General features: G+C 43.5%; 2 protein-coding genes and 4 long non-coding RNA genes across 6 annotated transcripts; 5 read left to right on the top strand and 1 right to left on the bottom strand.

The window, feature by feature from the left end:
• Positions 1-1,638: 1,638 nt before the first annotated feature.
• On the bottom strand, positions 1,639-2,469 carry LOC306837552 (uncharacterized protein). The gene is made up of 3 exons (XM_079365270.1): positions 2,323-2,469; positions 1,919-2,239; positions 1,639-1,793 (listed from the first exon to the last, which is right to left on the bottom strand). The coding sequence occupies exons 1-3, from the start codon at positions 2,443-2,445 to the stop codon at positions 1,788-1,790; spliced, it is 450 nt and encodes a 149-aa protein (XP_079221396.1). The 5' UTR covers positions 2,446-2,469; the 3' UTR covers positions 1,639-1,787.
• A 1,954-nt stretch (positions 2,470-4,423) lies between these two features.
• On the top strand, positions 4,424-7,604 carry LOC306837521 (cyclin-I-like). The gene is made up of 6 exons (XM_079365253.1): positions 4,424-4,487; positions 5,345-5,473; positions 5,614-5,715; positions 6,561-6,726; positions 6,844-7,028; positions 7,180-7,604. The coding sequence occupies exons 2-6, from the start codon at positions 5,354-5,356 to the stop codon at positions 7,396-7,398; spliced, it is 792 nt and encodes a 263-aa protein (XP_079221379.1). The 5' UTR covers positions 4,424-4,487; positions 5,345-5,353; the 3' UTR covers positions 7,399-7,604.
• A 5,709-nt stretch (positions 7,605-13,313) lies between these two features.
• On the top strand, positions 13,314-14,688 carry LOC306837538. Its single transcript, XR_013780949.1, has 3 exons — positions 13,314-13,379; positions 14,285-14,329; positions 14,436-14,688. It is a non-coding gene; the product is annotated as an uncharacterized lncRNA (long non-coding RNA).
• A 19-nt stretch (positions 14,689-14,707) lies between these two features.
• Positions 14,708-16,087, top strand: LOC306837530. Its single transcript, XR_013780941.1, has 3 exons — positions 14,708-14,949; positions 15,142-15,234; positions 15,817-16,087. It is a non-coding gene; the product is annotated as an uncharacterized lncRNA (long non-coding RNA).
• A 6,015-nt stretch (positions 16,088-22,102) lies between these two features.
• LOC306837534 lies at positions 22,103-23,488 on the top strand. Its single transcript, XR_013780945.1, has 3 exons — positions 22,103-22,168; positions 23,074-23,118; positions 23,225-23,488. It is a non-coding gene; the product is annotated as an uncharacterized lncRNA (long non-coding RNA).
• Positions 23,489-23,491: 3 nt separating this feature from the next.
• On the top strand, positions 23,492-24,700 carry LOC306837531. Its single transcript, XR_013780942.1, has 3 exons — positions 23,492-23,738; positions 23,933-24,025; positions 24,652-24,700. It is a non-coding gene; the product is annotated as an uncharacterized lncRNA (long non-coding RNA).
• Positions 24,701-27,890: the final 3,190 nt, after the last annotated feature.

The following is a 27,890-nucleotide window of genomic DNA, read 5'->3' as shown; positions in this document are numbered from 1 at the left end:
AATGATTACTTGCGGGTTTTGCAGCAAAACACTAGAGACAACGAGGGGCTACGTGCTGCATTGGAGAGTTCATAGAAATGAACCCCATTGTCTTCTCAGTAACTGGTTGTAAAAATACATTTACTGTGAAATCGTCATTCACTGCTCATATGTCCAGGAAACATAGAGCATGCTCCATTGAAAGCATAAGTGACATTCAGAAAAAACATTTCTCAGTCTTCTGTTGTCGGTGCACGTGAAGATGCTCCCCAGAGTCCAAACGAAACACCAATGAATGAAAACACTGATCTGCCACAGAACTTCAGTGAGACCTTTCTTAGGAATGTGTGTTTATTTGACTTAAAACTGCAAGGGCAGACATTCAAAAAGATGTTTAAATATGTAGAGCCTCAAAAAATACTGTTGGGAACTGTGACATTCGTCAGGTCACGGATAGCCTATACTGCGTTTCTGGAGGACAAAGTAGAGCTGAGGCTTCTTCATGTGCACCTAGGTGACATTTATTTACAAAATAACAAAACAAACAATTTTAAAAACAACATGTCTGGCAGCATGCCCCGCAGCACCTCACCCTAGCCTCCCCCTGGCAGAGTGAGTGTGCTGCTTTTATACCAGCTGGTCCTCGTTAGGCCGGAACCTTCTCTCTTCTTCTCTTTCCCCAGGGACTCTTTTGGCTGGAACACCTTTTATCCCTGGTAATGGACATAGCTCCATTACATTTCCTCCCCCCTCTTTTAGGGCCACGCACCTCTAACTTTCATGAACCCTAGAGAGAGAGTCAGCCACCGTATTGGACTTGCCCGCCTTGTAGAAGACAGTGAAGCTGTAAGGTTGTAGAGCCAGGTACCAACCAGCGATTCTAGTGTTGGAGTCTTTCATTTTGTGGAGCCACTGAAGCGCACGATGGTCAGTTTCCAAGCTGAAGTGTCGCCCCAACAAATAGTACCTCAATGACTCGATTGCCCACTTCATGGCCAAGCACTCTTTCTCCACGGTTGAATATCTGGTCTCTCTGTCAAGAAGTTTTCGGCTCAAAAAGGCAACAGGCCTCCTCTCCATCCACCTCCTGCAACAGAACTCCACCAAGGCCCACACCTGATGCATCCGTTTGCAGAATAAACGGTTGGTTGAAATCAGGGGTCTGCAGCACTGTGTATACATTTATGGCTTCCTTGAGATCCCTGAAAGCAAGGTCACATTGATCACTCCATTTTACCTTTCTTGGTGATACATCTTTGGTGAGATCGTGGAGAACAGCTGCACGATCTGAAAAGCGAGGAATGAATTTCCTGTACCAGCCCACCAGACCAATGAAACTCTTCACTTTCTTCTTTGTGGTTGGGATGGGGAAAGAATGGATTGCCTCCATTTTTCCCACCTGAGGTCTGAGCTTTCCATGGCCAATCACGAACCCGAGGTACTCCACTTCGCTCTGAGCCAGACAGCATTTCTGTGGGTTGATGGTTAGGCCAGCTGCTTTGATGCACTGCAGGACTCGTTGAAGATGATACATGTGTTCTTCCCAGGTTTGGCTGTAGATCACCACGTCGTCCAGATATGCAGCTGCAAACTCTGAAACATCTCTCAGCACATAGTCCATTAGCCTTTGAAACGTAGCGGGCGCCCCCTGGAGCCCAAATGGCATAACCCGAAATTGGTACATACCAAATGGAGTTTTGAATGCTGTCAGTTCACGGGCCTCAGATGCCAGTGCCACTTGCCAGTAGCCCTTGCTCAGGTCTAAGGTGGAGATGTATTCGGCTCGTCCCACTCGCTCCACCAGCTCATCAATCCTGGGCATGGGGTACGGGTCACACAATGACACAGCATTCAAGTAACGAAAGTCTATGCAAAATCTCAGTGAGCCATCTTTCTTTGGTACTAGAACCACTGGACTGCACCAGTCACTACTGGATACCTCAATTATACCGAGTTCAAGCATCAATTTGATCTCCTTCTTCAGCACCGACACCAGTCGCTCTGGGATTCTGTAGCTCTTCTGACGTGGTGGCGCCTCCACCTTCAGCCGGATGTTGTGCTGTACCAGGTCAGTGTAGCCCGGGGTGTCTTTGAAGAGCTCTGGGTCAATAAGTGGAGTCACCTCTTTCTGCTGAGAAATAGAAAGGTGTGATGTGTCGATCACAGATGACTCACCCAGGCTTCCCGGTATGAATTTCTCTGGCATGTCTTCATCCTGTACTGCCCGGATCAACAGTTGAGGGACAGCTTCCTGGCGAGACTGAAATTCTTTTAACAAGTTCACATGAAATGTCTGGTGCTTTTTGGTTCTGTCAGGCATAAACAGTTCATATGTGAGCTTACCCACTTTTCTGGTGATTTCATAGGGACCGTACCACTTGGAGAGGAGTTTGCTGTCAGATGTGGGGAGGAGTAGGAGAACCTTTTGGCCTGGTTTGAAGCTTCGCTCTCTGGCTTTACGATCATACCATGTTTTCTGGTTTTGTTGAGCTACCTTCATGCTCTCTTGTGCCAGTGCGGGTTCAAATCAGGCCTGTGTCTGTTTTCCTGACACATCATTTTTTTCTCTTTCTCTTCCTGCCTGAGTTCGGTCTCTTATCTTGTGTGTCCTAGATCTATAATAAAGACATAAAAAGCCCAAAATAAATCTTTAAAGACGGGAAAAAAAGGGTAGTTAGACAAAGTGTGCTGCACTCCACAGACAGAAAGTTCATGTTTGTAGCTGTGGAGTGAAACGCTGTGAGACTATCAGGGCCCTGGACTCTGTGTGCTCCTGATAAAGACTCACTTCAGACTGAAGTTCATCACGGACGTCTTATACAGTTTAGACTGTCCTATGATTTAGTGATCCCGACCTACATCAGTGATAAAAACTGCTACCATGACTTTTTATTTTTCTGAACAGAAACACAGCACACAACATCAGGAAGATTAAACGATAGCACTGAGATGAAAAAGTAAAGTAAGGGGATATGATGTAATGTTCAAAAACAATATGAAGGCAGCACATCTCAAGTTAAGGAGGACCAAACGCATCGACTGACTCGATCTTTTTGATTTATTTTAAATGCTTTTTTTAATTCCTGAGGGGGAAATTCTTGTTTGGTTTTTATCTGGTCCAATCACTTCTATCTGAAGCAGTTCCACTGCCCGCTTCCATCGCTGCAACACCTGTTGACCTGATAACTGCTCTCATATCTGGCAAACCCAGGGGCGTCCAAAACGGCCTTCAAAGCCCCGCCTACCTTCTCTGGTCCAATCAAATCCAGAGCATTCAGGAGCAGAATGTAAAGTTAGAAGGAGGACATACTGGCTGCTGCGTTGTTGTCAGAGAAGCTTCAACACAGCAGGTTTCCTTCATGATCACAAAGTGATGGAGTGTAAACGTGCAGTCAAGCAGCTCTTTTTTCCATCTGCACCAGAACTGTCCTGAACTTTTTGCACAAACTGAACATGCTGAATGAAAATGTCTCCCGACAACTGAATCACATTCAGCAGCTCAAGTGTTCATGGATCAGATCTGTGGTGTTAACCTGACTGTTTGTCTTCAGGCTCGTCCAAAGTACCTCCGCTGCATCGCCATCGCCGCCTTCTTCCTGGCTGCCAAGACCTGCGAGGAAGACGAGGTGAGCACGCATGCACGCACACACACACACACACACACACACACACACACACACACACACACACACACACACACACACACACACACACATCAGAAAGTAGAGCTTCGTGTAAGCCGCATGTTTGATACAAAGCCTCGGATGAGAGGTGAACTGCTCTGATCAGCAGTTTTTGTTGAGTAAATTTCACACACAGGAATCGAGTGATCCATTGAAGCTTCACAAACACCTGAGAGATATGTCGCAGTTAAAAACACCTAAATCTGGTACAGACACATTTGTTTTGACTGCAGCAACAGCTGAAAGCCAATGAGAGTGCACGACACAGAGAGAGGGAAATATCGAGGGGAGGAGCGTAAAAAATGAACTGATTTTCTTTTCTTATTCATACTTTTTAAAACTTCAAATCGAAGCACAAAACAGCTTGGATCAGTCGGTCTTTCAAGTGTTTCTGGTTATTTTAGATCACAGAGGATCAATCATGTGACGTTAACTGAATTCTCACTGTGTGTGTGTGTGTGTGTGTGTGTGTGTGTGTGTGTGTGTGTGTGTGTGTGTGTGTGTGTGTGTGTGTGTGTGTGTGTGTGTGTGTGTGTGTGTGTGTGTGTGTGTGTGTGTGTGTGTGTGTGTGTGTGTGTGTGTGTGTGTGTGTGTGTGTGTGTGTGTGTGTGTGTGTGTGTGTGTGTGTGTGTGTGTGTGTGTGTGTGTGTGTGTGTGTGTGTGTGTGTGTGTGTGTGTGTGTGTGTGTGTGTGTGCCCTCTCTGAAGGAGCTGGTTGACTCCAGCAGCTGTGGCTGCTCCTCTGCAGAGATCCTGAGGATGGAGCGTCTCATCCTGGACGAACTGGGATCTGCACACCGCCACAGCACTGGACTTCCTGCACATTGTACGTCTTTTACACACACACACACACACACACACACACACACATATGCAACCTTCACTGTGTCTCATATTATCTGATATTATTCTCTAGCTTTCTCTTGTTTGTGTTTGAGCCTTATTCATTCAGTGCAGCATGTGCCACCTGGTGTTAAAGAGATGTTACTGCACCTGACTTTGTACTTCTCTCTGCATGATATTTTGTTTGTTATTAAAGGAGCTCCCCTCCAGAATAAGCAATGAGTGGAACGATGTCATGTTCAGGAGTCGAATGTAAATCAGTTAATTTTCAGACAGTTGTAGCTTCTTTTTGGGATTTCAGCCTTTCCTTAGACGTTCTCAACACGTCTGCCTTTTTTCCTGCTATTATCATGAGCAACTACCATAAAATTCCCTCCATCGAACACACTTTTTTTTTTTTCCATTTAAAAAGTTGACTACACATAGACTGGTGTGATCAATAAGCCAGAATAAACCGCTGACACAAGCAGCGCCATGACTGGAAGTGCAGAAGCAGCCACCATCACCCTCATGTGTATGGAAATGTTGAGCTGTGCTGGGACACGACACAGATCAGACTGGCAGCTTCTCTCCCTCATCAGGTCGTAGTCATGCGTTTAAAGAAGCGGTGATATACAGTTCAGTAAAGAGAGCTCGTGGAGCGCTCTGTTCACTGAAAGAGTCCTCGAAGTCAACGAGTGACCAGCGGAGGTGAAGTGCAATCTTAACACAATGAGACACGAGCTCAAACGCAGCATGCGACTCAGTCATGGATTCATGGCAGCACATGTCCAGCCCCAAACGTTCAGACTGTATGAAATAGACTCAGTACCTTGTAGTAATGGCGTTTCTTCCTCACAGTTCCATGCGATGGTGTTGTCGTGTCGTTCTGGGTTTTTGGACTCCATGTTGGGACTGAACCGCTCTCAGCACCTGTCCATGCTCACTCGACGGCTCTACCAGTGTCTGTCTGACCACACACTCGTACAGGTACACACACACACACACATACACACCTTCACTTCATCCCTGTGGAAATCTCTGCTCTGCTGCTGTCAACTAAAAGCAAAGCTGCTTTTTTTCCACCTGCCTGAAAACTGACCAAGTTTGACCCTCATGTGCTCCCGTAGCTGAGAGGATCCATGCTGGCCTTGGCCCTCATCACTCTGGAGCTGGAGACCTGCTGTCCTGACTGGCTGGCTCTCACCATCGAGCTGCTGAAGAAGGCACAGGTACCCAAGTCAATCTGCAAGTGTTCCGTTTGGATCAGCAGCAGCACAGAAGGCTCAAAGAAAGATCAAGAAAAGACGTCAACTTGAAAATAAAATCTTAAAATAAAACTTCAGAAACTTGTAAAGGAAACTAAAGGGGGTCATGTTGCACGCCCCATGTAAAGAGGCTGTAGTCCTCATTGGGTTTGAATCTGACCTCTGCCCCTTCTTGCATGTCGTCCTCCGCTCTCTCTCTCCTCCCGACGTTTCCTGTCTCTTCAGCTGTCCAAAACCAACAGCACACTGAGCTTCAAAATCTCTTTTTACTCCGCTTTAACTCATCCGCTCAGGTAAACGTATTTAGTACGAGTCGCTGAATGAGAAGACTAATGCAGTGCGGGGTCAGCCCAGCAGAGGGCGCTAAACAGGCAGTCGAAGTGATTCAGAGTCAGAACAGAGGAGGTCATATTTACACAGCGCTTGAACAAACTGAAACTACAAAGAGTTTTTTTTTTTTCGGTGATCTCTCCTGTGTTTGCCTTCCCTGCTCCTTCTTTAGATCCAAAAGTCAATAAATGATACTTGCATATTTGTCCTCAAGCTGTTTGTCATCTTGGGGAGATGAATGTTTGCTGTTTATTGTTCACAGGAAGGTCAGGAGAGCTGACATCGTGGTTGTTGATCTTAACAACGAGACTCATCATTTCAGTGATTGTTGATTCTTCAGTTTATCTCTTTGAGCTTTAATTTAGAGCACGCTGATTTAGATATGAATCCACCAGCTTCACTGGATGAGCATAAAAACCAAAACTTTTTATCTGAATAAGTCTCGTCTGTTATCCCTCCCTCCTCTTCTTGTCTCTCAGATCGACAGCTCCGAGTTGATTCGAAGCCGAGAGCTGGTGGCTCGTAGTCTGTCCACACTTAAGGCTTCCCTGCCTCCCAACACTGTCTACATCTACCAACCCCTGCAGAGCCCGACCAGCCTGCAGCCTCCGGACCAGGACCCCACACTCCGCTGCTGCACACTGGGTACGTTAAAGGGACGCTGCCCGAGGTTTTCCACATCAAAGTCTAGTCCCAGGTGTGAACATGTGTGTGTCTGGAGTCGGTCCTTTAACTATTCAAGCATTTCTGTATCTTCTCCAGGGATCAGAAACTCCACCGCCGAGTCTTCTAGGGACCACGCCATCATCACCGCTGCTCCACAGGAGCAAATAACACCTGGCTCCTCCACTGACATCCCAGAGCTGCTCTCTCCACCCAAAAACTTCCACCAACTTAACCACCTGCAGAAGGTCACACTGCGCTGCAAATCCTCCTCCAAACGCAAGGTACCACCATCTCTCTCTTTCTCTCTTCCACACTTGCAGACTGCAATACCTCAAGTGTCCACTTGAGGCTTGATGCAAAAAGCCGATAAATTGTCCCCATTTAAGTCCCATCTTCAAAAGCCCGTCGCTACATAACCGTCTGTGTGTCCAGGTGGAGGAGATGGAGGTAGATGAGTTCTTCGACGGCATCAAACGACTCTACAACGAAGACGTTACTTCCACAGCCGTCCAGGAGGGGGCGACACCTGCAGCGGGGGCGCCAGCAACAGAAGGAGGAGGAGGAGGTCTGGGTGTCTGCAGTGTCCTGTTATCCAGACAGGAAGGCAGCCGTTCCCCCTGCCCGCCTCTGCAGCCAGTCAGTGCCTCCTAGAGACCAAACAGGAACCAAAACCGCCTTCACGCGCTCGCCATCTTTATTTTTCAAATTCAAGTCCACAAATGAGGCAGCAGCGATGGGCAACTGCCCCAGCAACAATGAAAGAGACGACTTGTACTCAAGGTTCTCATTTGCATTAAAGCAATATAAAGGCAGCTCCTGTGGAAAGGTTGCTCATCAGAGAAAAGCGTGGCACGCCAAGAGAACGTTCACGTTGGTCACACAAAGTGGACGCTGATAAAGACGGTTTCAGTGGTGAAGACGGTTTTGGTTTCAGTACAAACGACCCCGAGCTGCTCAGTCGTCCCGAGGTCAGCCGCCATCGTCCCCTCAGCCGGGAAAAACAGAGCCCAAAAAAAGTTTAAACATTTAAAAACTAAAAAACGTGCTGCTGCTACTATCTTAATAATTATATTTGTTCAACACAAAAACAATATTACAAAAATGTAAAAAAAAAACAAAAAAAATTACATATATCAAGAAAACCTAGAACTAATGTCTTGAATCGCCGTGTCTCACTCTGTCAATGTTCGTCAACTTATATTTGTTTTTCACATCTTCATCTTTCCATTTTCATATTTCTGTTTTTATTCCGACTTCTTCTCTTTCCTCCCTCCCTCTGCATGTCGTCATCTCTGTAGCCTCTGCTTAGAGTGGAAATCACATGTATGAATGTTGCTCAGTAGACGATTATCTGTCATATTCACCCAGATAGAAAAATGTTTGTTTGTTTCGAGTGAAGTGTGATTTGATTGTTAATAAGATGCTAATATAAAGATCCCTCCTCTGATGTTCCTCTTCCCCCTCTCAGCGTGTGGTGACGCCTCGTCTGAATCAAACGTTCTCAGCTTGTTTTATTCCTTCTGCAGAAGTCTTGACTTCAACGTGCTGATTTATGGTTTGTTAAGAAGCCAAACAAACAAACTCCTTAGTTACTTCATCAGCTCTTAATACGCTGAGTTAATCTTTATAGTCTGTTACTGTTTACCTAAAAAAAGGGGGGGTCAACAATCCTGCAGGACCTCCAGTACTTTTGGTCCAATCAGGGCCTTCTACTCCTGCTTTAACATCCAGGTTTGACTGAAGAACAGCACTCTGCTAAAGATCAGACGTCACTCAGAGTCGTGGTATTTAAATGTAATAGAACAACCTCGAGTGAATTGAAATATTCTAAGCTGAGAAACAGAAATGTGACGAGTGACGATCTTCACTTTGACGTTTAAATACTTAGCTGACAACGCCCTCTGTTTCCATCTCTTGAAGTTCTGTTGAATATCTATTTTTTGTTCCTGTAAAAAGCTCTGTTGATCCTGCTGGGGGAGGTTCTGGTGGCTGCTCCGGGTCCCTGAATGCACCACGGCACCAATGAATAAAGAGATAAGAGATTAAAACTGGCTGAGAATCATGTCTTCATTTTATCTCTCAAAACATTTAATTTTAGATGAACAGATAATTGTTGTCTCGCTGTAAGTGGATTGACATTAAAAGAGCTGATGTGTCCAGGGGTAACAAACAAACATGCAGGTAGAGGGTCAGAAAAATAGAATGAAGTTACACAAAGTCCAGAGTAGGTCAAATGGATTTTAAGACCCAGAGAGGAGTGGTGATGAAACAATTCTCTGTTCGCTGTTTATCAGTGAAAAGCCATTTCATCTACAGCCCTGTCCATCCATTCACTTTTCTAGACTACATCTAACCCACAACCTGTGTACCTACCTACCTACCAACCATTGTGGAAGTGGTGAGTAGACAAGCATTAGATCACAGGTGTCAAACTCCAGTCCTGGAGGGCCGGCTTCCTCAGACTTTTAGATATCTCCCTGCTCTAACACACCTGCTTTAAACCAATGTGTTGTCATCAAACTCTGCAGAAGCCTGATAACGAGTCAATCGAGTCGTCACCCCTGGCTATGCGCTGGGTCTCCGCCAGTGTAACAGGGACATGGCAGAAGTTGCCCGAGTGAGTCCAGCCCACCACGCTTGCAGACTCAATGGTGCCATCTGCTTTTGGAGGGAGTGGAGCCAGGTTCCCCCGTCTGTGTTGCTGGGCTCCGCCGTCCGTACACGGGGCAATGCGGGACACAGGGGCAAGGGTCTGCATCGTCCCGTCTACGCAGACCCTGGGCCGTTTCCCTGATCATCAGCCCGCCTAGGGCACCTCACGCTGATGTGGCCAACCTGGATTCACTTGAACCGCAGATCTCACAGCAGGTCCACCGCCATTGTGGTCACATCCTGCGGGCCCTCCAATAATCTCCCTCTCCAACGCCAGCTCCAGCGCCTCCTGCAGAGTGCGGGGTGCGCCAGCTGGGTCTGAACACGCAGCTCCCTGGGTGTTATGGCACGAACACCACCGCACCACCTCCGCACCACCCAGCCAGCCCTTTGGGTTTGGGTGCGCGTGCGTGCGTGCGTGTGCATGCTGCAGGTTATGTTGGTGTCAGACGGATGGACCACTCGGACCATCCAACCAACTCGCCCTCCTATCTAAAGTGCATGTTTTGATGATTGTGGGAGGAAACCCACGCCTCAAGGGAAGAACGTGCAAACTCCCCATAGAGGCCCTGACCCCCTGCAACTCAAGGCCCCAGAGAGTTCTTTTTAATTTTTGATTTGAAAGAGCCTCTACTTATAACCTCGGTTGGCTCGTTCTGTGACGTCAAGAGTCACGTCATTAATTAGCTGCGCGTGCAGAAAGCCTCTGTACAGACTAAACACGTTGTGACGTCACGCTCCGGCTCCAATATGGTCTAAAACCGATGGGAGGTGGTGCACACTGATGAAGTAAACAAACACAGTATAGATAATAAATACATGTGTAACCTCCTGCCTGATAAGAGGGGGACACGTTCTGTCCTTAACAATGTCCCAACATCAACAGAACTTTCCATATCTTTCATTATTCATACATTGGCACACCTGGCTCCACCTAGTGTTACATTTCTGAATTACAAACAAAATATTCAAAGCAAACAGATTTCTCAAACAGAGATAAATGAACAAGTAAAGCCCAATTAGCTCCAAACAGTATTATCTATCTATCTGTAAATATCTCTTTAGCCTATGTTTCTATAGGCTATATGTTGGTTTGCATATTTTGTACCTATGCTTCCGTGCGCGTGTATCTGTGCTTACACGTACAGCTATTTGGTTGGATGGTCGGATTCGTCCGTGCGCGCACACACACACACATGCACACGCTGCACTCTATGTTGGTGTCCGATAGACGGACGAATCCAACCACCCAACCAGCCCTGTGTGTTTGGGTGCGCGTGTGTGTTTCGTCTGGTTGGTTACATGGTCGGATTCGTTTGTCCGCCTACACACACAAGCTGCAGGCTGCAAGTTATGTTGGTGTCAGACAGATGGACCACTCGGACCATCCAACCAACAAGCCCTGTGTGTGTGTTTGTGCAGGCTGGTTGGTCTGACGGTCGGATTCATCTGTCCGTCGCACACCAACATAGCCTGCAGCCTGCAGCGTGTGTGTAGGCTCCAGGCTGCAGGTTATGTTGGTGTCAGAGGGACGAACTACTCCGACCATCCAACCAACTAGCCCTCCTATCTAAAGTGCATGTTTTGATGATTGTGGGAGGAAACCCACGCCTCAAGGGAAGAACATGCAAACTCCCCATAGAGGCCCTGACCCCCTGCAACTCAAGGCCCCAGAGAGTTCTTTTTAATTTTTGGTTTGAAAGAGCCTCTACTTATAACCTCGGTTGGCTCGTTCTGTGACGTCAAGAGTCACGTCATTAATTAGCTGCGCGTGCAGAAAACCTCTGTAGTCTCAACACGTTGTGACGTCACGCTCCGGCTCCAGTATGGTCTAAAACCGATGGGAGGTGGTGCACACATAAAGGTGCTCCTAAGTTGTGACATCACTAAAGCAGTCCACATTTCAATGCTTTAATGAGCTAAACTTAAAGAAAGCTTGTGGTGAACGATCAGCTACTTAGAGGAGCTTACCCATATTATAGAAGATTATTATTTATACTGTGAGCCATATCGATAAGTGAGATGCTATTATTTGACGGCATCTTACAATGATGTGTCTGAACCTAATGATGTTTCTCACAGACTGGGAGGGGCTAAGAGAGTTTAGTGCAAATCAAATAAATGTCTTTAAAATAATAAACAACAACATAACATCAAACACGACTGCAAGATGTGCTCCAAATTATTTTGACTGGCTGTGAATCATATTTTGTTGAGCATGAATGGGTGACCTGTGTATAGTCACTGAACTATTTCACAGTGAGGGCAATAAACTGATGAAGTAAACAAACAAAGTATAGATAATAAATACATGTGTAACCTCCTGCCTGATAAGAGGGGGACACGTTCTGTCCTTAACAATGTCCGAACATCAACAGAACTTTCCATATCTTTCATTATTCATACATTGGCACACCTGGCTCCACCTAGTGTTACATTTCTGAATTACAAACAAAATACTGAAAGCAAACAGATTTCTCAAACAGAGATAAATGAACAAGTAAAGCTCAATTAGCTCCAAACAGTATTATCTATCTATCTGTAAATATCTCTTTAGTCTATGGAGACCAAACCGTACTGGCGCCTGTGACTGGCATTGCCACGGTTCGCTCTCTGTTTTGTAGATTATTGATGATTATTTTTTTCACTATATGTGATCTTTGCAGCCCAGATGACAAATGGAAGTGTCCTGGCTTTACTAACCTATGATCGGGACTCTTTATTTCGTATCAAAGAGTCATTGGAGGACATGTTTCATACCTGGGACCGTTACAAACAGGCATTTCTGCCTCCGTTTGAAATCGATCCCGTCTCACCTGACTACTTGGTGCTGTATCGGGTGCCGGGTAGGACCCGCAGGAGATCCAGAAAAAGAGGCTCTCGGTCCGGTATCCAAGTGAAGCGAGGGCGTGCTGCGGCTGCCGGGGGCTCCGTCGTCTTCGGCTGCCGGGACCACGCTCGGTTCCTGCGTCGGCATGTCCTCGCTGCCGCCTGCCCGCGCTTCAACAGGTGTCCTGGACCCTTCACAGTGCTGGAGCCATGATCAGGGGTTTTCATCGCCATCGCCTACTTCCGTGTTTATGCCGGCTTTTCCAGCGTGGACCAGCTGGAGCTCACGTGACCGCTGGATGTGCCTTCGTCCAGTCCCGCTCCGCAACACGGACACTACCTCCGAGACGTCAATCCACGTCGGCCTATTGGATGCTCGTTCAATGTGACTCCGACACTTTCAAGAGTCAACTGGGGACGTTTTTATTTGTCCAGGCTTTTGGTTGGTCTCTTTTAGGGCTGCTATGATCTCTGTACTGTCTGTTTGTTGCTTGTGATGTTTTAAACCCTGTTTGTGAAGCACTTTGTGGCCCCTGCCTGTGAAAAGTGCTATATAAATACATTTTACTTACTTACTTACTTTACTATAGGCTATATGTTGGTTTGCATATTTTGTACCTGTGCTTCCGTGCGCGTGTATCTGTGCTTACACGTACAGCTATTTGGTTGGATGGTCGGATTCGTCCGTGCGCGCGCGCACACGCACACACACACAGACGCACACGCTGCACTCTATGTTGGTGTCCGATAGACGGACGAATCCAACCACCCAACCAGCCCTGTGTGTTTGGGTGCGCGTGTGTGTTTCGTCTGGTTGGACAAAAGCATATTATAGAAGATTATTATTAATACACTCAAAAAACTGATTCAAGCCCTTCTTAGATGTGACACACTTAAGTATTGTTGAATTTATTAAAAAATATCGAGTTTTAAAATATAGACAGATATATTTAGTCAGTGAAACATAAACTTTCTCATAATTGATCCTGTGGGATTGATTTGATGTTGATTAACGCAAAATAAATGAGTTCAGAATTTGGAGCCGCCCTTTGCGCATGCGCATAATCTTCGCGGGCATAACGTCTTTCGGCTGGATTAGACCACATCAACCGTAATCGGGAAACCTGCAGCAGGTTGGAGCTCGGTCTTTGGTAAGTATTAATTGTTTTTTATAACTGTAATACTGTAGACTGTACCGCTGGTGTATTCAGTGCTATATACCACAATTCGTGTAATGTTTGTGGGGGTGAACTTTACTTTTAAAGTCCGAGTTTGCGTGCTAGCTTGGTAACCTCCAACATGGCCGCTAGTTTAATAGTCCAGAAATGAACACGGCAGTCGGAAAACTGCACGATGATTGTGAGGTGAACGAATTTGCCCTCACTTATTATATAACATAAGTCAGGCCGGGATGAACGTGAGGACCAGCGTGAGCGGGTAAGATTATTGACTCGACAGTCGGAGATAAATGCATGTAATGTCTGCCCATGTAGTTTTACTTTATTCAATGTGTGTGCTTCCGCTGGGTCCGCTGCGTTGCGTGTCAGCTCCGGCACTCCGGAGACTGCCTGTATGTGTGTTTGAATGCGTGTTTATAAGGATTATATAGTGTTTTATACCTCATAAAGAGTATTATCTCGCGCTATCGCGAGTGACTCTGGTTGAAGTTCAGGCACCAGATCCTGTTGGTGTTGAGCTTGCCCTGTTTTGTTGAACTCCATCATCTCCGCCGGTCTCTGCCTCTTTCACACCCTCTCTCCTTCAGTAAAGCTGTCGATTAAGCAGTAAATGTAGATTCTAGGTTATAGATGGTCAGTGAATACATGCAGGAAGGTTAATATTGTTCCTGTGTTTATTTTAATAAAATGGCAGAATTTAAAATAATCTCATGTCTTGAATTTAATTATTGAAACTTAATTGTTTGTCAAATAATGGGTAGCCTATTCTAAATGTTATCTTGTTTTATTGGTCAGAGCTTTAATTCAATTGCAACTTGTCTGCATTTCTGGGTATTCTGGTACTTGCACTGACAACTTAATGTTATCATCTTTTGCAGATTGATCTTTTTTTTCAAGCTTCATGTGGCAGCCTCTTAGTGATTGTAAGTAATAGGTTATGTGTTTAATGCTGGTACAAGCTGATCTCTATCATTGTCATCCTTTTGATGTGATGTTATATATGCTAATTCTCTTTATTCTCTATTTCAGGACTATGAACGTGGCAGTGTAAAGAATGCAGTTTGGAACTATCTAGCAGGTATTTGTTGTTGCAGCATTTTAGGCAGACTCACGGGCATTTAAGGGGCAGTTATCGCTATCCATGTCCATATGCAGATTGCCCATGCAGGTTTTAGTACATGGAGTAAGCTACTAAATCATACATACAAAGTTCATGGTAAACGGCAAACTCCCAAAACAGCAGAAGTAGCTACATTCAAGTGTCATGAACAGAGGCCCATGATTGAGGAATTCCAGCAGAGTGAAGTAAGTTAACTTGTAACTTGTATTGATATTTAACTGTAAGAAAATGGTAATTTTTTCTAAAGATTTTTAAAAATATATTTTTCAGATTAATGAGGAGTTCTTGCGGATCACTACAAAGCCACTGAAGTCAAAGTTTATGTCACAACTGGACCACTTTTCACTCAAGTTGATGCAGATCTTCAAAAGCAAAGGAGTGAAGGGGCAACAAATCAAAGACGTTCTGGCAAAAATAGATTTGGTAAGTAGAAATACTCGAACCGTTTTTATATATATATATATATATATATATATATATATATATGTATGTATGTGTGTGTGTGTTAGTTTATCTTGTTTTTTCACACCCTCTAGTCAACTTGCCCCCCTCCCTGTGCCACTGTTGCACCAATATTTAGCCAAATTCTGTTTTGATTTTTCACCCCTGCTTTAGTGTGACGACATTGACACCAGGAGGGAGTGCATCCTGAGAAGCCTTGTTATCTACCTCAATGAAGATCCAGACACTTTCTTCGAGGAATATCTGGTAAGTCAATAGTTCGTCTTACACAGTAGCATGAAATAGTGTCACAGATTCATATTTACATATATTGTGGTCCTTTGAGCTCAACACACTACAACTTTTTGGCATTTTGTAAACAATGTGGCTCTTTGAATTTTTATTTTGGTTTGAAATCACTGGTAGGTGCAAGAAAAGACAGAGTCAGAGTCTCCTAAGCTGATAGTGGCAAATGGTCGGAGGCCCTGTGGAGTAAAACAACTATTTCTGTCCCACAGGTCCATCTCTATAGGGATGTGGTTGCCTAAAGGATCATTTAGCAGCAATTGCATTATGTTCATGGCTGCTTGCTGAAGTTATTTACTGGCCCAATGTCAAACATATTATTTTATATATATATATATATATATATATATATGGTTAACTTTCCAATCACATTTAACTCATGATAGGTACATGATTGATTTGACAAGCAATGAGGACTTAAAAAGAAAAATCAAATTCATATATAACACATTACAGATGCATGCCACAAAACAGTTGATTTTCTGTTAGTGGTGTTCAGCCTTTTATCTAATACAAGTGTTATGTTTTTGTGTTGTTGTTCAGGCCTCCGCCACTGAGGATGCAGAAAGGGACATTGATCCTCACGGTCATGGGGATATACATAATCTGTGGAGATGGCGAGAGGCAGCCAGAGGATGTGGGAGTTGTTATCGAAGGCATCAAAGTCCTGAGCAACGTGGACAGTGTCATCATGGGGGTCATAATGATGTTTGGGCTCATTTATGCCCTGGATCTAAACTTTCCAGACAACCTCAAGTACACATTTGAGTTTTTCTAGAAGATCCTAATGAACCTGGATGGGCACAAGCTGAACACAAAGATACAGCAGCTGAAAAATGAGGTGAACACTTGTTGGCAAAGTTCATCATCGGATCTTTATTTTTGGTTGTATTGTTCTTGCCTTCATTTTCACCCCATATAAAGACACTCTATGACCTACAACATTTTGGACTTGAGAATTGGACTCAGAATTGACTTAAGTTACAGGGAAGAAGAGGCTGTTTATTGAACTGCTGGAAGTACACGATCAACATCATATGCAGTCATGGGGAGTGGAGAGAGATTACGGGGGTTTAGACTGGATGAACAGTTTGCTCACTTTACCTCCACATTTTATCTCTGAGTGTGACTACCCTCCACACTTCTCACATCCATTGTCTCCTCCATCACTCATGTCAGGATAAATGGAGTTCGTTTCATGTTTTGTTTTTACTGGCTTACATTCAAAGGACATTTTCTACTAGCATCCCATTAATATCAGATTCCTGGTCTGTGAATGTTAATTTTCTTATTTTTGTTTGTTGCCAATTTGATCCATGGGAATTTAGTTTTTGCCTTGTTTTCTTTTCTTTATCTCTAGTACATTAAGGCTAATGGCTTTTGTAACGACTGTTTCATTAACTCAACAATACTTGTCAGCTTTTCAACCTTTTCTGTTAACTGCTGTATTGTGTCCATTTTAGGTTTTCTTCCTGTGCTTTCCTCCTTCACGCTAGGACACTGAGTTGCATTTATCTCAACCTGAGTACTGTGCACATTTGTGTGCTTTTGACGAGTGACTGGACCATGGCGACGCTGTCTTTCACTTTCATCACTCATCACCTTTTTCAGTTGTTTCAGGATAGCTTCATCAGTGACTGTAGTATCTTCAAGCAGTGGTTTTAGCTCCCTTTGAATGTCACCATGTCTGTGCCCTAGACCTTGATATACAGTGTGGAGAAAAACATCTTGGACCGTGCTGGCAGAGTATTTTATGTCTGTGTCTGTGTGTTTCGAAGCAAGCAAGATCTTCTGTTTCAGTCCTATGACTCTATATAAGAACTGTTGGGGTGTCTCATTGTCATTTTGTTTGGTGCACATTAACTCTTGGAAAAGCTCTGTGTTGTTTTGTTCACCAAGGTGAGAGTGTAGGAAGTCTTTAAGCTCCTCTACTGTAAGTTCATCTTTGTTCATTAGCATGTCCTTGACATTTCCAGGCTTGATGACTTGGAGGACAGCTCTGACAATTTCAGCATCACTAAACTGTTCTTTAAAAGCTTCTTTTATCTGGCGACAAATGTTGTTGTAACTAATGTCTGACCCCTGGTCTCCAATCTGACCCCCTTGAATCTTAAACTCTCTACGATGGAGATAAGACAGGTCTCTTAAGGAAAACCCATTGTCATGTGTTACATGTTTTGAGTGCTCAACAGGACTTTTAGCTGAATGTTGTGATACATTTCTACTTTGTGACCTGGACTGTGTCATTACAGGTGGCTGACATGCAGACTGATCAACGGATGTGGGCATGTACTGCATAATTTTCTGATTGAGCTCTTAAGTAATTTCTGCAGCTCTGTGTCATTCGCAACTGTACGATTAACATCTGCATGGTGAGTTGCCCTACCAAAAACAGGCTGTCTCTCATCTTCATCATCTACATGTAAAGCTAACTTGACATTACCCTTAGCTTGACTCTGTGCAATACCATCAGCATTAAACTGATCATCTGAATTTACTTTGGCTGCTATTTGTAATAGTGGCTCAGATACACGACTTTGAATGACTTCATCCACTACATCTTTCAAATTCATTGTGACAAACCCTGATCCTCGGATTCTAACAAGGGCTTACTGCACATGAAATTGCTGATGTACTCAAAGCAACTGTCTTCATCCCCGAACTTGGGTCGAGCCTGGTCCCCTTCTCCCATCGGACCGAGAGTCTTGACGATCTGGAACACTTTTTAGCTTGCTCAATTTCCAATCAAATTTGAGTTGGGCATGATGTAAATCAATTTAGCTTAATAACCAAAATAATTTCATTTCCTTCTGCAGGTGGTTAAGTGTTTTATTCCTTCTGCAGAAGTCTTGACTTCAACGTGCTGATTTATGGTTTGTTAAGAAGCCAAACAAACAAACTCCTTAGTTACTTCATCAGCTCTTAATACGCTGAGTTAATCTTTATAGTCTGTTACTGTTTACCTAAAAAAAAGGGGGTCGACAATCCTGCAGGACATCCAGTACTTTTGGTCCAATCAGGGCCTTCTACTCCTGCTTTAACATCCAGGTTTGACTGAAGAACAGCACTCTGCTAAAGATCAGACGTCACTCAGAGTCGTGGTATTTAAATGTAATAGAACAACCTCGAGTGAATTGAAATATTCTAAGCTGAGAAACAGAAATGTGACGAGTGACGATCTTCACTTCGACGTTTAAATACTTAGCTGACAACGCCCTCTGTTTCCATCTCTTGAAGTTCTGTTGAATATCTATTTTTTGTTCCTGTAAAAAGCTCTGTTGATCCTGCTGGGGGAGGTTCTGGTGGCTGCTCCGGGTCCCTGAATGCACCACGGCACCAATGAATAAAGAGATAAGAGATTAAAACTGGCTGAGAATCGTGTCTTCATTTTATCTCTCAAAACATTTAATGTTAGATGAACAGATAATTGTTGTCTCGCTGTAAGTGGATTGACATTAAAAGAGCTGATGTGTCCAGGGGTGACAAACAAACATGCAGGTAAAGGTTCAGAAAAATAGAATGAAGTTACACAAAGTCCAGAGTAGGTCAAATGGATTTTAAGACCCAGAGAGAAGTGGTGATGAAACAATTCTCTGTTCGCTGTTTATCAGTGAAAAGCCATTTCATCTACAGCCCTGTCCATCCATTCACTTTTCTAGACTACATCTAACTCACAACCTGTGTACCTACCTACCTACCAACCATTGTGGAAGTGGTGAGTAGACAAGCATTAGATCACAGGTGTCAAACTCCAGTCCTGGAGGGCCGGCTTCCTCTGACTTTTAGATGTCTCCCTGCTCTAACACACCTGCTTTAAACCAATGTGTTGTCATCAAGCTCTGCAGAAGCCTGATAACGAGTCACTCATTGGATTCAGCTGCGTCCGAGCAGGGAGAAATCTAACAGTCTGAGGAAGCCGGCCCTCCAGGACTGGAGTTTGACTCCCCTGCATTAGATGGACAAATAGGAAACGTGTAGCCTTAAAACTTATCTCTGAAGTCCAACAAACGAATGAAGTGGGGTCAGCTTGAATATTTCATGTCCATCTCAAGTACAGCTCTGTATATGATAGATAGGTGGGGAGCTTGGTAGTGTATGCAGATAGATTTAGTAAGATAGGGAGTGCACACCTAAAGGTGCATTAGTGTGCTAACACACAATAACAGACCGAACATCAACAGACCTTTCCAAATCTTTTGTTATCTATGCATTGGCACACCTGGCTCCAACCACCTGGAGCCTTGGCTTTATAACCAGCATGAAACCAGGACTCCACCTAGTGTTACATTTCTGAATTACATACAAAATACTCTGAATTTCCCTCGGGATCAATAAAGTATCTATCTATCTATCTATCTATCTATCTATCTATCTATCTATCTATCTATCTATCTATCTATCTATCTATCTATCTATCTATCTATCTATCTATCTATCTATCTATCTATCTATCTATCTATCTATCTATCTATCTATCTATCTATCTATCTATCTATCTATCTACTCAAAGCAAACAGAGATTTCTCAAACCGAGATAAATGAACAAGTAAAACCCAATTAGCTCCAAACCGTAGTATCTATCTATCTGTAAATATCTATTTAGTCTATGTTTCTATAGGCTATATGTTGGTTTGCATATTTTGTCCGTGTGCTTCCGTGCGCGTGTATCTGTGCTTACACGTGTATATGGTTGGATGGTCGGATTCGTCCGTGCGCGCGCGCAGACACACACGCACACGCTGCACGCTGTGTTGGTGTCCGATGGACGGACGAATCCAACCACCCAACCAGCCCTTTGTGTTTGGGTGCGCGTGCGTGCGTGCGTGCGTCTGTCCGTTTACACACACACACACACACACACACGCTGCAGGCTGCAGGTTATGTTGGTGTCAGACAGATGGACCACTCGGACCATCCAACCAACAAGCCCTGTGTGTGTGTTTGTGCAGGCTGGTTGTTCGGACGGTCGGATTCGTTTGTCCGTCGCACACCAACATAGCCTGCAGCCTGCAGCGTGTGTGTAGGCTCCAGGCTGCAGGTTATGTTGGTGTCAGAGGGACGAACTACTCCGACCATCCAACCAACTAGCCCTCCTATCTAAAGTGCATGTTTTGATGATTGTGGGGGGAAACCCACGCCTCAAGGGAAGAACATGCAAACTCCCCACAGAGGCCCCGACCCCCCTGGAACACAAGGTCCCAGAGAGTTCGTAAGTGTTTGCAGGCTGGTTGGTCGGATTCGTCCGTCGATCGGACACCAACATAGTGTGCAGGCAGCCTGCACCCAGCACGCACACACACATGCTGGAGGCTGCACTATGTTGGTGTCAGAGGGACGAACCACTTGGACCATCCAACCAACTAGCCCTCCTATCTAAAGTGCATGTTTTGATGATTGTGGGAGGAAGCCGGATTACCCGTGAACCCACACCTCAAGGGAAGAACATGCAAACTCCCCATAGAGGCCCCCCTGGAACACAAGGCCCCAGAGAGTTCTTTTTAATGTTTGGTTTGAAAGAGCCTCTACTTATAACCTCGGTTGGCTTGTTCTGTGACGTCAAGAGTCACGTCATTAATTAACTGCGCGTGCAGAAAGCCTCTGTACAGTCTAAACACGTTGTGACGTCACGCTCCGGCTCCAATATGGTCTAAAACCGATGGGAGGTGGTGAAGTAAACAAACAAAGTATAGATAATAAATACATGTGTAACCTCCTGCCTGATAAGAGGGGGACACGTTCTGTCCTTAACAATGTCCGAACATCAACAGAACTTTCCATATCTTTCATTATTCATACATTGGCACACCTGGCTCCACCTAGTGTTACATTTCTGAATTACAAACAAAATACTGAAAGCAAACAGAGATTTCTCAAACAGAGATAAATGAACAAGTAAAGCCCAATTAGCTCCAAACAGTATTATCTATCTATCTGTAAATATCTCTTTAGCCTATGTTTCTATAGGCTATAATAAATAATTTACACTTTATTAATCCCACGAGGGGAAATTCAGTTTTTACACTCTGTCTAACACACACATAGGCCGAGATACACACAAGCACAAACAGGGTTCTAGTGACATGCATTAATGGAGAGGTCTCAGAGTGAGGGGGCTGCCCACAGCGAGCACTCCAGAGCAGTTTTGGGGTTCGGTGCCTTGCTCAGGGGCACCTCGGCAGTGCTCAGGAAATGGACTGGCAACTCTCCAGCTACCAGACCAGGTTCCGGACTTGGTCCGTGCCGGGACTTGAACCGGCGACCCTCCGGTTCCCAACCCACGTCCCTACAGACTGAGCTACTGCCACCCCAATATATGTTGGTTTGCATATTTTGTACCTGTGCTTCCGTGCGCGTGTATCTGTGCTTACACGTACAGCTATTTGGTTGGATGGTCGGATTCGTCCGTGCGCGCGCAGACGCACATGCACATGCACACACACGCACACGCGCACACACACACGCACACACGCTGCACTCTATGTTGGTGTCCGATAGACGGACGAATCTAACCACCCAACCAGCCCTGTGTGTTTGGGTGCGCGTGTGTGTTTCGTCTGGTTGGACAAAAGCATATTATAGAAGATTATTATTAATACACTCAAAAAACTGATTCAAGCCCTTCTTAGATGTGACACACTTAAGTATTGTTGAATTTATTAAAAAATATCGAGTTTTAAAATATAGACAGATATATTTAGTCAGTGAAACATAAACTTTCTCATAATTGATCCTGTGGGATTGATTTGATGTTGATTAACGCAAAATAAATGAGTTCAGAATTTGGAGCCGCCCTTTGCGCATGCGCATAATCTTCGCGGGCATAACGTCTTTCGGCTGGATTAGACCACATCAACCGTAATCGGGAAACCTGCAGCAGGTTGGAGCTCGGTCTTTGGTAAGTATTAATTGTTTTTTATAACTGTAATACTGTAGACTGTACCGCTGGTGTATTCAGTGCTATATACCACAATTCGTGTAATGTTTGTGGGGGTGAACTTTACTTTTAAAGTCCGAGTTTGCGTGCTAGCTTGGTAACCTCCAACATGGCCGCTAGTTTAATAGTCCAGAAATGAACACGGCAGTCGGAAAACTGCACGATGATTGTGAGGTGAACGAATTTGCCCTCACTTATTATATAACATAAGTCAGGCCGGGATGAACGTGAGGACCAGCGTGAGCGGGTAAGATTATTGACTCGACAGTCGGAGATAAATGCATGTAATGTCTGCCCATGTAGTTTTACTTTATTCAATGTGTGTGCTTCCGCTGGGTCCGCTGCGTTGCGTGTCAGCTCCGGCACTCCGGAGACTGCCTGTATGTGTGTTTGAATGCGTGTTTATAAGGATTATATAGTGTTTTATACCTCATAAAGAGTATTATCTCGCGCTATCGCGAGTGACTCTGGTTGAAGTTCAGGCACCAGATCCTGTTGGTGTTGAGCTTGCCCTGTTTTGTTGAACTCCATCATCTCCGCCGGTCTCTGCCTCTTTCACACCCTCTCTCCTTCAGTAAAGCTGTCGATTAAGCAGTAAATGTAGATTCTAGGTTATAGATGGTCAGTGAATACATGCAGGAAGGTTAATATTGTTCCTGTGTTTATTTTAATAAAATGGCAGAATTTAAAATAATCTCATGTCTTGAATTTAATTATTGAAACTTAATTGTTTGTCAAATAATGGGTAGCCTATTCTAAATGTTATCTTGTTTTATTGGTCAGAGCTTTAATTCAATTGCAACTTGTCTGCATTTCTGGGTATTCTGGTACTTGCACTCACAACTTAATGTTATCATCTTTTGCAGATTGATCTTTTTTTTCAAGCTTCATGTGGCAGCCTCTTAGTGATTGTAAGTAATAGGTTATGTGTTTAATGCTGGTACAAGCTGATCTCTATCATTGTCATCCTTTTGATGTGATGTTATATATGCTAATTCTCTTTATTCTCTATTTCAGGACTATGAACGTGGCAGTGTAAAGAATGCAGTTTGGAACTATCTAGCAGGTATTTGTTGTTGCAGCATTTTAGGCAGACTCACGGGCATTTAAGGGGCAGTTATCGCTATCCATGTCCATATGCAGATTGCCCATGCAGGTTTTAGTACATGGAGTAAGCTACTAAATCATACATACAAAGTTCATGGTAAACAGCAAACTCCCAAAACAGCAGAAGTAGCTACATTCAAGTGTCATGAACAGAGGCCCATGATTGAGGAATTCCAGCAGAGTGAAGTAAGTTAACTTGTAACTTGTATTGATATTTAACTGTAAGAAAATGGTAATTTTTTCTAAAGATTTTTAAAAATATATTTTTCAGATTAATGAGGAGTTCTTGCGGATCACTACAAAGCCACTGAAGTCAAAGTTTATGTCACAACTGGACCACTTTTCACTCAAGTTGATGCAGATCTTCAAAAGCAAAGGAGTGAAGGGGCAACAAATCAAAGACGTTCTGGCAAAAATAGATTTGGTAAGTAGAAATACTCAAACCGTTTTTATATATATATATATATATATATATATATATATATATATATATGTATGTGTGTGTGTGTTAGTTTATCTTGTTTTTTCACACCCTCTAGTCAACTTGCCCCCCTCCCTGTGCCACTGTTGCACCAATATTTAGCCAAATTCTGTTTTGATTTTTCACCCCTGCTTTAGTGTGACGACATTGACACCAGGAGGGAGTGCATCCTGAGAAGCCTTGTTATCTACCTCAATGAAGATCCAGACACTTTCTTCGAGGAATATCTGGTAAGTCAATAGTTCGTCTTACACAGTAGCATGAAATAGTGTTACAGATTCATATTTACATATATTGTGGTCCTTTGAGCTCAACACACTACAACTTTTTGGCATTTTGTAAACAATGTGGCTCTTTGAATTTTTATTTTGGTTTGAAATCACTGGTAGGTGCAAGAAAAGACAGAGTCAAAGTCTCCTAAGCTGATAGTGGCAAATGGTCGGAGGCCCTGTGGAGTAAAACAGCTATTTCTGTCCCACAGGTCCATCTCTATAGGGATGTGGTTGCCTAAAGGATCATTTAGCAGCAATTGCATTATGTTCATGGCTGCTTGCTGAAGTTATTTACTGGCCCAATGTCAAACATATTATTTTATATATATACTGTATATATATATATATACTGTATATATATATATATATATATATATATATATATATATATATAGTTAACTTTCCAATCACATTTAACTCATGATAGATACATGATTGATTTGACAAGCAATGAGGACTTAAAAAAAAATTTCAAATTCATATATAACACATTACAGATGCATGCCACAAAACAGTTGATTTTCTGTTAGTGGTGTTCAGCCTTTTATCTAATACAAGTGTTATGTTTTTGTGTTGTTGTTCAGGCCTCCGCCACTGAGGATGCAGAAAGGGACATTGATCCTCACGGTCATGGGGCTATACATAATCCGTGGAGATGGCGAGAGGCAGCCAGAGGATGTGGGAGTTGTTATGGAAGGCATCAAAGTCCTGAGCAACGTGGACAGTGTCATCATGGGGGTCATAATGATGTTTGGGCTCATTTATGCCCTGGATCTAAACTTTCCAGACAACCTCAAGTACACATTTGAGTTTTTCTAGAAGATCCTAATGAACCTGGATGGGCACAAGCTGAACACAATGATACAGCAGCTGAAAAATGAGGTGAACACTTGTTGGCAAAGTTCATCATCGGATCTTTATTTTTGGTTGTATTGTTCTTGCCTTCATTTTCACCCCATATAAAGACACTCTATGACCTACAACATTTTGGACTTGAGAATTGGACTCAGAATTGACTTAAGTTACAGGGAAGAAGAGGCTGTTTATTGAACTGCTGGAAGTACACGATCAACATCATATGCAGTCATGGGGAGTGGAGAGAGATTACGGGGGTTTAGACTGGATGAACAGTTTGCTCACTTTACCTCCACATTTTATCTCTGAGTGTGACTACCCTCCACACTTCTCACATCCATTGTCTCCTCCATCACTCATGTCAGGATAAATGGAGTTCGTTTCATGTTTTGTTTTTACTGGCTTACATTCAAAGGACATTTTCTACTAGCATCCCATTAATATCAGATTCCTGGTCTGTGAATGTTAATTTTCTTATTTTTGTTTGTTGCCAATTTGATCCATGGGAATTTAGTTTTTGCCTTGTTTTCTTTTCTTTATCTCTAGTACATTAAGGCTAATGGCTTTTGTAACGACTGTTTCATTAACTCAACAATACTTGTCAGCTTTTCAACCTTTTCTGTTAACTGCTGTATTGTGTCCATTTTAGGTTTTCTTCCTGTGCTTTCCTCCTTCACGCTAGGACACTGAGTTGCATTTATCTCAACCTGAGTACTGTGCACATTTGTGTGCTTTTGACGAGTGACTGGACCATGGCGACGCTGTCTTTCACTTTCATCACTCATCACCTTTTTCAGTTGTTTCAGGATAGCTTCATCAGTGACTGTAGTATCTTCAAGCAGTGGTTTTAGCTCCCTTTGAATGTCACCATGTCTGTGCCCTAGACCTTGATATACAGTGTGGAGAAAAACATCTTGGACCGTGCTGGCAGAGTATTTTATGTCTGTGTCTGTGTGTTTCGAAGCAAGCAAGATCTTCTGTTTCAGTCCTATGACTCTATATAAGAACTGTTGGGGTGTCTCATTGTCATTTTGTTTGGTGCACATTAACTCTTGGAAAAGCTCTGTGTTGTTTTGTTCACCAAGGTGAGAGTGTAGGAAGTCTTTAAGCTCCTCTACTGTAAGTTCATCTTTGTTCATTAGCATGTCCTTGACATTTCCAGGCTTGATGACTTGGAGGACAGCTCTGACAATTTCAGCATCACTAAACTGTTCTTTAAAAGCTTCTTTTATCTGGCGACAAATGTTGTTGTAACTAATGTCTGACCCCTGGTCTCCAATCTGACCCCCTTGAATCTTAAACTCTCTACGATGGAGATAAGACAGGTCTCTTAAGGAAAACCCATTGTCATGTGTTACATGTTTTGAGTGCTCAACAGGACTTTTAGCTGAATGTTGTGATACATTTCTACTTTGTGACCTGGACTGTGTCATTACAGGTGGCTGACATGCAGACTGATCAACGGATGTGGGCATGTACTGCATAATTTTCTGATTGAGCTCTTAAGTAATTTCTGCAGCTCTGTGTCATTCGCAACTGTACGATTAACATCTGCATGGTGAGTTGCCCTACCAAAAACAGGCTGTCTCTCATCTTCATCATCTACATGTAAAGCTAACTTGACATTACCCTTAGCTTGACTCTGTGCAATACCATCAGCATTAAACTGATCATCTGAATTTACTTTGGCTGCTATTTGTAATAGTGGCTCAGATACACGACTTTGAATGACTTCATCCACTACATCTTTCAAATTCATTGTTACAAACCCTGATCCTCGGATTCTAACAAGGGCTTACTGCACATGAAATTACTGATGTACTCAAAGCAACTGTCTTCATCCCCGAACTTGGGTCGAGCCTGGTCCCCTTCTCCCATCGGACCGAGAGTCTTGACGATCTGGAACACTTTTTAGCTTGCTCAATTTCCAATCAAATTTGAGTTGGGCATGATGTAAATCAATTTAGCTTAATAACCAAAATAATTTAATTTCCTTCTGCAGGTGGTTAAGTGTTTTATTCCTTCTGCAGAAGTCTTGACTTCAACATGCTGATTTATGGTTTGTTAAGAAGCCAAACAAACAAACTCCTTAGTTACTTCATCAGCTCTTAATACGCTGAGTTAATCTTTATAGTCTGTTACTGTTTACCTAAAAAAAAAGGGGGTCGACAATCCTGCAGGACCTCCAGTACTTTTGGTCCAATCAGGGCCTTCTACTCCTGCTTTAACATCCAGGTTTGACTGAAGAACAGCACTCTGCTAAAGATCAGACGTCACTCAGAGTCGTGGTATTTAAATGTAATAGAACAACCTCGAGTGAATTGAAATATTCTAAGCTGAGAAACAGAAATGTGACGAGTGACGATCTTCACTTTGACGTTTAAATACTTAGCTGACAACGCCCTCTGTTTCCATCTCTTGAAGTTCTGTTGAATATCTATTTTTTGTTCCTGTAAAAAGCTCTGTTGATCCTGCTGGGGGAGGTTCTGGTGGCTGCTCCGGGTCCCTGAATGCACCACGGCACCAATGAATAAAGAGATAAGAGATTAAAACTGGCTGAGAATCATGTCTTCATTTTATCTCTCAAAACATTTAATGTTAGATGAACAGATAATTGTTGTCTCGCTGTAAGTGGATTGACATTAAAAGAGCTGATGTGTCCAGGGGTGACAAACAAACATGCAGGTAGAGGGTCAGAAAAATAGAATGAAGTTACACAAAGTCCAGAGTAGGTCAAATGGATTTTAAGACCCAGAGAGGAGTGGTGATGAAACAATTCTCCAGACGCTGTTTATCAGTCAAAAGCCATTTCATCTACAACCCTGTCCATCCATTCACTTTTCTAGACTACATCTAACCCACAACCTGTGTACCTACCTACCTACCAACCATTGTGGAAGTGGTGAGTAGACAAGCATTGGATCACAGGTGTCAAACTCCAGTCCTGGAGGGCCGGCCTCCTCTGACT

Source organism: Symphodus melops (genome assembly GCF_947650265.1).
Source record: "Symphodus melops genome assembly, chromosome: 16".
In the NCBI taxonomy this organism is placed as follows: domain Eukaryota; kingdom Metazoa; phylum Chordata; class Actinopteri; order Labriformes; family Labridae; genus Symphodus; species Symphodus melops.
This window is presented reverse-complemented; position numbering and strand designations above follow the sequence as displayed.